This window comes from Mustela nigripes, chromosome 1, assembly GCF_022355385.1.
Source record: "Mustela nigripes isolate SB6536 chromosome 1, MUSNIG.SB6536, whole genome shotgun sequence".
Lineage (NCBI taxonomy): Eukaryota > Metazoa > Chordata > Mammalia > Carnivora > Mustelidae > Mustela > Mustela nigripes.
Window position 1 is genome coordinate 11230833 of NC_081557.1, and position 12638 is coordinate 11243470.

Below are 12638 nucleotides of genomic sequence, written 5' to 3' on the forward strand. Positions count from 1 at the left end.
AAATAATCTACATCTAACTGCAGGTTTTCAAAGTGTATCCTCTCTTCAGAATTCAATAACTATTTCTCTTTTATATCAACATTTTCTGAAAAAGAGTATTCTTCACTTTCTTTCTTTTAAGATTTTATTTATTTATTTGACAGAGAGAAATCACAAGTAGATGGAGAGGCAGGCAGAGAGAGAGAGAGAGAGAGGGAAGCAGGCTCCCTGCGGGACTTGATCCCAGGACCCTGAGATCATGACCTGAGCCGAAGGCAGCGGCTTAACCCACTGAGCCACCCAGGTGCCCCTATTCTTCACTTTCTTGATACCAGAGAGCACAATGCCATGGAAATGCAGTTTGTTTTAAAAGGTCAGAACGGCTATTTGTGTTGCGGATTTAAACTAGCAAAATGTAACAGGTGCCGGATTCCCCAAAGCTCAGTTTGTAACAAGAGTTCACAACATCCCCATGTTCAATGAGCTACTGACTCTGAGACTTTCACAAACCTGTGAACCAGGGCAATGATGCTAAAGCCAACCAGCGCCCTCAGGTCTGGAGGAGACACCCACCTGGAGAAGCACACAGAAAGGCAGGGCCTCTCGAGTTGATTTTCTCCTCCCAGCGGGGTCAGCAGCCCGTGGGACAGAATGAGGAGTGCTGCCAGGTGGACTGGGGAGACCCGGACGCTGAGGCCTCCCCCCAGCCCACCCCAAGGATGTCCCTGGAGGCTCTCGGTCTCCTCACCAGAAAGAATTCAAGAAGAGACCAGACACCCCGGGTGAGCGGTGCGAGCCAGGGAAGTTTGAGTTCCAGTACCCTCTGCAGACATGAGAGCCCTGGCACACTGGCAGTTGCGTTTCTACCTCTCCCTGACAGCTGTACAGGGAGGAATGTTACTGGAGGCAGAGGTTTCCTGGAAGCCGGATTTCATACTTTTTCTTTCTTATTTGGCCAGGGGTTTCCGGCCTTCTTGGTTAGCCAGCTTGGTTTCATCTGGTTTCTTATGGCTTTGGGACAGGGGCCAGGACAGGCCTCTGACCTTCTGATGACAGAACTGCCCACGAATTCCCCTTTTCTGGTCTCTGGGTATTCTGTTAGAACCTGACTAGCTGCTGCTTCTAACATTTCTCCCTTCAAGCACTCTGGGCCCTTAGAATCTGGGAAGGGAAAATTCCCTTCATGCTGGTCTGGGACGTTCACCTTGCCTGAGGGTTCCAGAAGCCCTTGCTCTCTAAGTTTCAGGATACCTGGATGGACGGTGGGGAGCAGAAAGAAGTCACAGGCTTGGGGCAGAGGGTGTTAATAGGTTTCATCTTCATGGGGGATGGGTTGGAATCCCTGGTGCGCCATCATTTGTTAATGAAATGGTGGGGACTCTGGAAGAGACAATTTGATAAGAAAATTAAACAAACAAGGTCCAGAAGGCAAAAGCAACAATATAGCCACTAGTAGTCCTGAAAAGGTCAAGGATGGGGTTACAGGAGGGAAGCTCTTACGTCCAGCATTCCAAATATTAATAGCAGGATCAGCCCCTTTGGCCATTGGATGTAGCCATTAGACTGGGACTTCTAATTCTGGGATGTTTTCTTCCACCTGGCCAGTGGTGTTGATGTAGGTGCAACACATTCTGTTAATGACAGCACATACTCCATCTTGTTCAGCCAAAAATTAAATGTAAGGCCAGCCTGTTGTCTGTAATTACATTGGCCAAAGACAAGTATGACTTGGTAGAGATCTGAGAAATGCGATACAATGGGGAACCCTGGTTCATCCAAGGCTGCTGTCAGATTTCGCAGGGTGGAGCCACGATATGCAAATCCCCAAGGAGCTAATGCACTGCCAGCCAACAGAAGGCCTATGGCCCTTCTGGTTCTGGAGTGGGGTGGGCAGATATACAGGGATTCCAGGGTGCAACTGCGCCAACTGACCCAATGTTTGAGGTTATCAGTGCGCTGAAATCCTAGGGCCAATACGGGCTGAGTAAAGATGGGTCCCTGTGGATTGTGAGAAGGATGTACACAGATAAGGAGACAGTTGGCAGAGGTACATAAGGTCATGGGATAACCTGCTGTTCCTAGCTCCTGGAGCTGTTGGACCTGCAGGTAAGAGTTATTGTGTGTGCATTTGGGGAATCAGGGCCTGCCCCCCCCATATCCTAGGGAATTGGAAAGTGGTGGTGAAGGGAGAAATTAAACAGTAATGCTGAATGGTGTCCAGTGAGGCCATGATCCAAAACATGGATGTACTGAGGTTTTACTTGAAAGGATGGGATTGGCACATACCGAATGGGTGGCATTGTAACCCGTGTCAGTTATATTTTCTAAGCAGGCATGCCACATTCCATGCCTGGAATACTGAATTAAGACATCAGAAAATCATCTGATGGTCCAGGGGTCACTGGCAAAGTGAAGTCCAGAGGCTGCCCCTGGAGGTGATGCTATTTGGCAGCTGACTGATCTTTCAGGGTCTGTTTTTATGGGTTGAATTATTGGAGTTATCTGCAAGTGGAGCTTAGGAAATAAGCAGGGTCCACTACCTGAAGTATCGGGGTGCAAGGAAGGGATAGGTCAACACAGACCCAATTAGGGCTGATAAGAATCCCTTCTAGGGAAGGGGCACTCAGCCTGGTAGTATTTTTGATGGAGTTATTTTAGGAGAATGAGCAGGATGAAAGAGGGGGTAAGAAAGATCTTTCTGGGGATGTAAGTGACAAATCCAGCAGTTGGAAGAGTTATTTCCCTTGCAGATAATGTTGGACTCCTTCATGGATCTCCGTAGGTTAGAGCAGTAATGAGAGTGAGAAAAAATGACTTCTAGAGCCATGTCTGAAGGTTAGACCCAATAGGAAAGATGTTTTTTGTTTTGTTTTGTTTTGTTTTGTTTGAAGGAGGGGGGTGGCTTAAGGATAACAAGAAAAACAACTCAGAGGCTCAAGTAGACAAAGCATAAGAAAATCCAGAACTCCGAACGTTATAGCTTTTACACACACAAAAAAATACCATAAAGCTAAAACAAATGTATATATTAAATACAAGGGGAAAAAAAATACAAAACCAATAAATTCAAATTTACATTTAAAAAAAAAATCCAGGCAATAGCTAAACGTATGAAGCAAATACTCATCATAAGGTATCAATCACTTTTTTTTTTTTTTAAAGAAGTAGCGTAGATTTTCCACTGGCTCACGGGAAAGGGATGGAATGTCACAGTTTTTGACTGTGGGCAGCCTGGACCCACGAGTTTATTTCTAGACAAATGAACCCAGCTCATTATACCTTAGAGCTTAGCTGCTGTTGGGTGCTAAGAAAAACCTGGTAGGGTCTCTACCATTTGGGGTTTAATTGATCTGAAGGTAAACCCTCCTTCCAGATCTTTAATAAAACCATGTCTCCTGGCTTGATCCAAGAGACAGGCTCTTTCTTGGACAGAAAATCTTGCCGTAGTCAAGGATACCTGCTGTACCTGTCTTAGGCTGATTAAATGTTTTATAAATTTGTGAGCTTCTGAATCAAACAGCAGATCTGCTATTAAGAAAGGCCTCATATAGCATTCCACAGGGGCTGAGTCTGAGGTTCCTTTTGGGGGCCATTCTCATTCTTAAGAGAGCTATGGGCAGGAGTTTCATCCAGGATTCTGAGGTTTCCTGACAAAGTTTGGCCAAGATTTGATTAACCCTCTTGACCTTTCCCAAGGATTGGGGCCTCCAGGCAGTGTGAAGGTGATAATGAATTCCCAGGGCAGAAGGCACTTGCTGAGTCACTGTTACAATAAAGGATGGGCTATTACCACTCTGCCGAGACTTTGGAGGCCCAAAATGCAGGATAACTTCCTTTAGTAGAGCTTCTGCTACCTCTTGAGCTTTTTCTGTTCTAGCAGGAAGAGCCTCTATCCAACCAGTGAAAGTGTCCACAAAGACCAGGAGGTATTTACATCCCTGAGATGGGGGCATCTGAGTGAAGTCTATCTGCCAGTCCTCTCCAGGTTATGTGCCTTGTCTTTGGATGGGCTAGAGAAGGGGAGGTGTTCTTGTGACATAGGTTACAGGTCCTGGTGACTTCTTTGATCACCCATGACAGGGTAATTCCTGACTTTAAGACTCTAAGGAGGTTAACACGTCTCTTCCCAAATGAGAAAAGTCATGTAGTCCCTTGATGATTCTCCACCAGGATGCCTAGGGAAGCGTCACCTTTTGATGTCCACTGTCCCTTGGGATGGAGCTGGTAGTCTTTCTGCTGAGTCCAGTTTATTTTATTTACTTATTTTATTTATATTATTGGTAGTCTTTCTGCTGAGTCCAGTTTACTTCCCTCTTTGTATAATGGGACCTTTGCTGGAGGGTTGGTCCATGAAAGAGTAAAGCTGTATTGGGAGTTTGGGGCCTTAAAGCCATCTTTTGGAGCTTTCTACAAATATCTGGACTGCCCTGGCTTAAAAAATGAGTTCCTAGGACCAACATTCCCTCTAGGGTATCTGGATTGACACTGGTGAACTTTTGTGGTCCTTCTACTGGACGGGGTAGAAAAGAGCAGGATTGTCATTGGGTCCTTGGGTGATCTCCCTCAGATTATCATAGTTTACTAGCTTGATACATCTTCTCTCGCTCTCCAGGAGGCACAGTACCATGTGGTCCCTGAGGTCTAGTCCCTGCTGCCCAGGCTGATAATTCCAATTAGGGTCTATCTGAGGTATGACAGTCATTCCAACTGGGGTATCTGTTAGGCTGGGTAGCATGAAGTTCTCCTCTTCTGCCTGCGTACAGAATTGCTCCTCTGGATGGTAGTGATGGAACAGAATGACCAGAAGGTCCTTCCAGGTTGGATCAAAAGAATGGAGTCAGGCTCCTGAATTCCTCAGTAAATTTGTTAGGATCCTCAGAAAACCAGCTTAGCACTCATGGCACTGCCTGAAATCTAACATCAAAAAGGTGGTCCCCTAAGTTCCACCCACCACATCCTGGAGGGGGCAGAGGAACTTTTTCTTTTGGTCTGAGTCTGGCCAAAGAGGGTAGACTGGTTGCTAGGGTGAGGGACTGGTTGCTTAGGCTGGAGCCAATGGTGCTGAGGTATTTCCGAGGGGAGCTACTACAAGAATTCCTTTCTTGGGGCCAAGATCTAATGACCCCACCTCCCACTGTGCATGTTTTATATTTGTCAGGGGCATCCCTGAGGGCCATAAAGGCCTGGATGGAAAGGAATCTCTACTCTTTTCTTGCATTGTATGGAAGACATCAACTTACAATATGGTTTTATAGTTAAGACTATCATTTTCTGACCAGATCTCCCCTCTAGCTTATATGGTGGCCAAGCAATGTTACAAAAGAAAATAAGAATTTTCCTATTTAGGCTTTCAAATAGAAGCTGATCCCAGTGTCTCAAAATACACCCCAGGGGGCGTCTTTGGGGATAGAGGTGGAATTTCCCATTGCCTTCAGGGAGAGAGCTGACGCCTGTAACAAGAAAAGGAGCAACTAAACCAGGTTCCCATTACCAGAAGCCTGGAGTCCTATTTCCCTGAGGAGAGTTAGCTCTCTCTCTGAAACCTGAGAGGATCTCAAGTGGTTACTCTTCTAGAAAGTTCCAATGGCGAGTGGACTGTGGATGATCCCAGCCTACTGTCCATCCACCCCTGAAATCACGGCTATGGCCAGCATGCCGTGTGATGACCCAGCAGCCCTGACACCCCAGGGCCCTCGCCTTTTTCCAGCACCTGCTCTCCCAGAAGTGATGGCCTCCCTGAAGACCCAACAGAAATGATGCCTGATAATTAACCCTGATGTCCCAGGATGGATCCTTTCAAAACGGGCATTATCATGATTTCAAGATCTCTGAATATCCCACCTCCCTTGCTCTGATACGCCTCTTAACAGCTGATGGCAAACAATAGCTACCAAACAGGAATCTCTTGGGTGATCTAAACATTTCTTGTCTGGCCTGTTGATCTCTCCCTCACTTTGTGGGCAGTTCTGGTGAAACTAACCTCTATTTTCCAGTTCTCTTTGCATCCCTGAATTATTTGGGTTGAGTCACATAAGTGGTGGATAAGGCATACCCACAGGGAGAGATCTCAAAAACTGGGGTCCTTTGCCAGGGAGTAAAATGGTTTATAGCTATTTTATGGTGATCACAGTCTGAGCTGGCAGTCATGCAGGACCTCTGCGATTCTGGAAAGGACATCTCACAGGTCTTTATGCCCCACCACCAACAGAGGAGAGTGCAGAAGAAGGTAGGAGAGGAAACAGTTGAAGGCAGACAAAGTGGGTCAGTGTCCCATGACCAAGAGGCAGAGTCCTATAGACAGAGTCACCTTGGGACCAGTGAAGAGGATCTCAGTGTGCTGCTGTGTCACCTGCACGAGTGAATGAGTGACCATGGAGCACTCTCTTACACGTCTCAGTTTCTCCCACCAGAAGTCTAAGACAACCAGAGTGGTTCAGAGCACTGGAGGATCAGTCCTTGTGTGTACATACAGAGATGAGCCAAAGTCTTAATTACTAGTGAGATGCAAAACCCCATGGGACTCTTGCACATCCTGAGAAATAATCTCCGACACTTCCATAAAACTTTTAGTCACCGAAGAGTGACTGTTGGCTGGAAGGAGCAAGTGTCCCTTGATTCTTTGGAGCTGAAAATTAATCTCTCGTAAATGCCACCGGACCATCCGGTTCCCTGGTAGACCAGAGAGGACAGCAAAGGAGGAGTGGTGAGTTGACTAAGCAACTCTCCAGCACTTAGGCGAGAGCTGGAGGCTCACCAGGGTGGAGAGGGTCCCTCAATGCGCTGTTCCTTCCTTCTGGCTGGCTTGCCAAAACGGTGCCGCCGGTAGGCTGGGGAGACCCTGGCCCCTGTGGCCTCCGCCCAGCCCATTCCAAGGATGTCCCCGGACGCTGCTGGTCTCACTGCAAGAAGGAATTCAAGCACAGACCAGACACAGCGGATGAGCGGTGCAAGCAGGAAAGTTCATCGAAGTGCAAGCAGGCTCCGCAGGCGCGAGCGGGCCGGCTCGAGCGCTGCACGCCGGGGGCTCGGGTTTCCATCCTTTACGGACAGGTGTTAACCAGGGCTGCAGTATCTATTACCTGCGGCGGGGAATTCTCGAAAGCAGGGCTTCCCGCCATTTCTTCCTTATTCCGTCGGGGTTTCCAGCCTTCTTTGTCAGCCGGGGGGGCCAGTCCGGTTTGGTCCAAGTTTCCCGCGGCTGTTTGGGGAGGGCCGCCAGGTCGGGCCTCCGACTTTCTGACCGCGCCGGCCGCGATGCCCCCTGCTCTGGCCTCCTGAAGCCTAACGAGCTGCCTGCTCCAACAGGGGCAGACGACCGCCCGGAATCAGGAGCTAAGGGCCGTGGTGCGAGGAGGAGCAAAGCGGGGAAGGGAACTGGGAGGATCTTGGACGCGCGAAGGAACTGGGGAAGCGGTCTGTGGACGCCGCAGCAGCCCGGGCCTCCCGCTCAGAGCCAGCTGCGAGGACGACGCCCTCAAAGAGGGCTTCCCACAGGCAGTGGCAAACGACGGAGAGTCGCTCCTCCCAACAGGAAACGACGGATGTCTTTGACTCAGGAAGAGAGACTCCAACCCCGCACCTATGCGAAAAAACGCTTCCGGCAAGAGGACTCCGCTCGCCGACCCCGAAGAGCCGGCAGCAAGCAGACACGCCCCCAGGCGGGCTTCCCGGATCTTATTGGTTGTCTCCAGGCAGCCCCTCTCTCAATTGGTCAGCACTGCCCAGCGTCAGCTGTCACAGACACTATCCAGAACCAATCATCTCTAATCCCCACTCTGGCTCTCTTCCAACATGTGAGTGACCTTTAGACGAACCAATAAGATAGGGAAAGTGAGGATGTGAAAACGAGACTCCTTCCCTTTTTCTTCCTCTCGTTCAGCAAATGGTAGCTAAGGCTGAGCAGCTGACACCAACCACCAATCCGTAAGGGCGGAACTGGGGCGCACAGAAGAGTGATGGCAGGGGGTGACGTGGCAGTGACGGGATCATAAACTGAAATGAGTGGCGGAAACCCTGGCCAATCCGTGACCGAATTGGCCGGGCACTCTGCATTCTCGGGTCCTCCCGGAGCGCCGGAGACTCCGGGAAAGCACCAATGGGCTTGTACGTGAGTCTGATTGGCCTTCAGCTGAACCAATCAGCGGCGTGCCTGCGGGACGCGTCCCACCCCGGGCTCTCACTGGGCGGTGTGAGATGACAGGCCCGAGAGAAATGCCAATGTCCTAGGGGTCCTCCGCAAGTGACGCTCAGGAGCACCAATCGACTGTCTCCTTCCCGGCGGCCGAGCCCTCCTCCCGCGGCGGGCCTGGCGGGGCGGGGACGCTGCGCGGCCGCTGCTGATGCGCTAGCCGTGTGGGGCTCTCCGGGCGGCGACGGCGGCTCTCGTAGGCGGTTCCGGTCCTGTATCTCGGGGCGGCGGCGGCTCATGGCGGCGACGGAGCTGAGAGGGGTGGTGGGGCCAGGGCCGGCGGCCATCGCAGCTCCGGGCGGCGGCGGCACCGGTCCCCCCGTGGTGGGAGGCGGCGGCGGCCGCGGAGACTCGGGGCCGGGCTCCGGGGCCGCGCTGGGCACGGTGGCCGCGGCGGCGGCGGGCGGCCCGGGCCCCGGCGCTGGGGGAGTGGCGGCTGCGGGCCCGACCCCTGCGCCTCCGGCGGGGGGCTCCGGCGGCTCGGGCGCCGGGGGTTCGGGCTCGGCTCGAGAGGGCTGGCTCTTCAAATGGACCAATTATATCAAAGGCTACCAGCGGCGGTGGTTCGTGCTGAGCAACGGGCTCCTGAGCTACTACAGGTAACTGCTTCCGGGGCGCCGTCCCCCACGGCAGCCCACGGTCCCCGCGCCGTCACCCTCTCGAGCCGGCACCGCAGCCAAGGTCGCCCCAGGCCCCTTTTCGTCACCTGCGCGCATTGACAGCCCGCGACGCGAGCCCACCGCCACGAAAGTGAACGCCCCGGCTCTAAGCCCTCCCCCCGGGTTACCCGCCCTTAGTGCAATACCTTCCCCTCCGTCCCTGGCCTTTCCAATCGTTTGGAGAGCATCTACTCTTCCATTGTGTTTCCACCAGCACAGGGGTGCAGTGATGAATTCTGCAAGGCAGGCGCTGTTGTGGGTGCTAAGGGACGCATGTAGGAGAGCAGAGCCTGGGCATGGCTCTCCAGGAACTTGCTGTGAAAGTCCCAAGTCTTAGCTGTCTGTGCCCAGTCTCCAGAATTCAAGGTTATTAGCAGCCCGACGTTGTTCTCTCCACTTTCAGGCACAAGGACGCCAGGCACAGGGTGGCCTTGGTATCTACCCCCTGTTTTCCTTATCTCTCCCAGACTTGGCATATGCCTTCACCTTCTGGACAGCCCGGAGTGGAGATGTGCACTCCAGTGCTGCTTTTATTCACACTCATCCACCTGCCCGTTACGGGAATGGTTTAAGTGGTTTATCTAGTATTTCTGGGGTCTCTTTGGTTGGTTCGGTTTAAGTTTTATTAAAAGAAGAATCCATGTCTTTGGTATGATTACTTTTCTGTTCCACAGTGTTTGTTTTGGAGTGTTTAATATATATTTATGGTGACTCACAGTCTTGCCATAAACTGCAGCCTGCTTTTGGCTACTTGAGTTACTAGACATATGATAGTGGATTTGGGAAGAAACATAGACATTTTCCGAGTGCTGGACAGTTTGGATAGTTTCGTTGACTCCTGACACTAGCTGTGGGAGTTAGGAGATATTCCCATCTTACTGATGAGGAAACTGAGACCTAGCTGGACAATTTTTCCAAGGTCTTAAGGAATCAGGATTTGAAACTAGTTCTCTTCACACCAACATAACCTAAAACTCGGGTTAGTGTTACATGAATCAGTCAGATAATAGAGATCGTTGCTTGCCTATAGCAAATGCGTTTCTAGGTCACCGTTACTATATGTCCTTTATACAGAATATAATTAGTCTGTTTAGGGGAGACTTTGCTTAATAAAATGGCACTTCTAATTGAAATTTTTTTATAAAGACCATCCTGTTTGAGACCCCAAACTCTGTGAAGAACAGCTCACTCTTTTTCTCTTCCTCTGCAAGTAGTCATTCTGCCACCAGGAGAGTTAGAGTGAATGAATCTCTTGCATCAGCTCTTAGAGAATTTTGAGGGGAAATTGAAGGTGGGAGTTGGAGGTTGTTGAAGTTAAGAACACATTCTTATCTAGTCTCTAACAGTGGAAAATGCCTTAGCACATCCTCACTGCTTCAGCTACGTTGTGAATAGCTGTGTGTGTCATTTGCATTATTATATGTTCAGAATTGATTTTAATTTTAACCTAAGTAGTCATCCAGGATGATCAGTGGAGGGTTAGATCTGACATTTTAGTGTGTTCCAAAACTTTCCCTCTACTCAAGTCCTGCTTTCCTGTTAGACTGACCGTCATTCTAATGTTCAGTTGATTCGTATCCTAACTTAGCTTGTAAGTCACTGTTAACATTGATTCCTCGTCTTCAGAAGTTGTGTCACAGTGCAGGCCTTACTGTGTGGCCATTTTTCCTCATCCAAGTTCTTACCAGTTCCACTTTCCAGGCCAGTTGATTCTTTGATCAGTTACAGCCTTAAACAATGTTGATATTGGCTGGACATTAAGAACTTAAATGTTGCGGTCTCTTCAGGTATTTGCAATCACTTTTAACTTGGCTCCTTCAAGAGCTAGTGGCACCTGTCTGACAACAGATCAAACTCCTTCCAAAGCATACCAAATCACATATTGGGAAATGTGCATACGCCTGTCTTTGCCAGCTAAGATGGTCCCACCCACAGACCAACCAAGCAACAGGAGCCAGGGTTATCAAATCTGTGCACTGCTTCAAAATCACACTGAAGTACTTCCTACCAACTACACTCGTAGTTTATTCTTAAGCGGGTTCTTTGGGTTCCCATCTCCTTAGAGTTATTTAGCTAAATTGTCATTCCTCCCACTTTTTGTGCCTCTGTAACCTGTCATCTCCTCTATATGCCTTTTATAAAATGCTGTTTTCTTTTTACCTGAGGTCATGTATTTCTTAGACCCACCCTGTGATGAACCATCCCAATGGCCTTTAGCGGGCCTCTTCCCTCATTTTACCCATCCTGTTCTTCTTTACATGGATGTTCCATTACTTAAAACCATATGTAGAATCCCAGCTTTCCCAGACACATGGTGACAGGGCCATGTAGCATTAGTTTTCCTGACTAGCTTCCAGAGATTGACTTACTGTTTTGGCTGGCCTTTTTAGGGAACTTTCTAGACAGAAAGTACCACCTAATTGATACATAGTGACTGAAGAACATATCTTGCACTCTGAAAATCATATATTTCCAGCCTCTGTACTAATCATCTGTAAACATACATGTATCTGCCCGAACCCAAGAGCTCCTGAGTTAAGCCTGCCTTACTCCTAGGGTTCCTTGGTAGTTCTAAAACTGCTGTAGACTTTATGGGATGTGAGAAACTCCTTAAGTTCGTGAAGATGACCCAGGCAGAAGACATTCATGTGTCTGGTGAAAAGTACCAACAGATAGTGGGGAAAGTGGTACAAAGTCCAAGTAGCTCCCTTGGAGTAGAAAGCAAGGGTGAGTTGGCCTGTCAGCTGTGGGTCTGAAATTCGGCCTGCATTATTCATAATGTAACTGAAGCTTGGGGGTGGGGGAGGTGGGGGAGGGGAGGTAAGAATAGAAAAAAACAGGGATTCACGTTACAGTGTAGCAGGTGCAGGAGGTAGAAAATGGCCTAGTCCATTGAGACCCCCCTGGTCATCCCATACTGCTCATTTGTGTGTTTGAGGAAGAAAAACCAGTTTCATGTGACACACTGAACAATAGCAAATCTGTCTTCCTAAGCACAGTAAACAGACTTTCTCAAACATACCAAGTCTTAGTTTCTGGAGATGGGGTGTGTGTCATTTCTGGCATGCAGGAATTCTGGATGTGCCAGGTGTGTGGGGCTGCTTGGCGCCAGTGAAAGGGAAATGGCTCTGCTGCGCACGGTGGCAGTTGGCAAAAAGGACTTTGACCTCTGTATGTTCCAAGTTGGTCAGGGAAAACTGTGGTCTCAACATGCAGGTCTCTGGGCATAACCCAGCGAGTGGCGGGGAAATTAGCTCAGTCTGCAAGGTCTATGCAGTTGTGCTAGCAGCTTGGTATTTTCTGTGAAGTAGCTTGTCACCAAGTGGTGATGTAAAGTTCAAAAGTTAGGCTATTAATAGAACTGTCAATAGAGATGGGGAAAATTTTTACACCCAATCCTCTGAGAACAGATTTGCTGAATCTTTCCTAGCTATTAATAGGATGGCTTAGGAGTTCCTACCAATAGAGGTCAGTGGATCTTTGGAAAGAGCATATTCCCAAATAATTATACTACCTAGTGATTCTTTTATGATTATTATTATTCTTTCTTTACTCCTACAGAGAGCTAGTTATTCCTTTCATATCATTTGAGCTGTAGTCAATACTTAATACCTAAGCATCTCAGTGCACCTTGCACTGATCCAGTAGAATTCTAAGCGTAGTGTGACAACTCTCATTTGGACTGAGTTGAGCTTAGGGAGGGGGGTTGTTCAGTATAGGTGAAATGGAGCTATTCTTTCTCGGAGGGAGTGAGATTGTTGAAAGAAATTTTGTTATGTGAATTTATGAATCACTATTTTTTAAAAAATTTG

At 48.9% G+C, this 12638-nt stretch overlaps 1 protein-coding gene across 1 annotated transcript in view; it reads left to right on the forward strand.

The window, feature by feature from the left end:
- Positions 1-8209: 8209 nt before the first annotated feature.
- The window catches only part of OSBP (oxysterol binding protein), a 34133-nt gene continuing 29704 nt past the window's right edge, over positions 8210-12638 (forward strand). Inside the window, exon 1 of the mRNA XM_059404899.1 lies at positions 8210-8766. Coding sequence (XP_059260882.1) covers positions 8405-8766 — 362 coding nt within the window. The 5' untranslated portion in view covers positions 8210-8404. The remainder of the gene's footprint in view (positions 8767-12638) is intronic.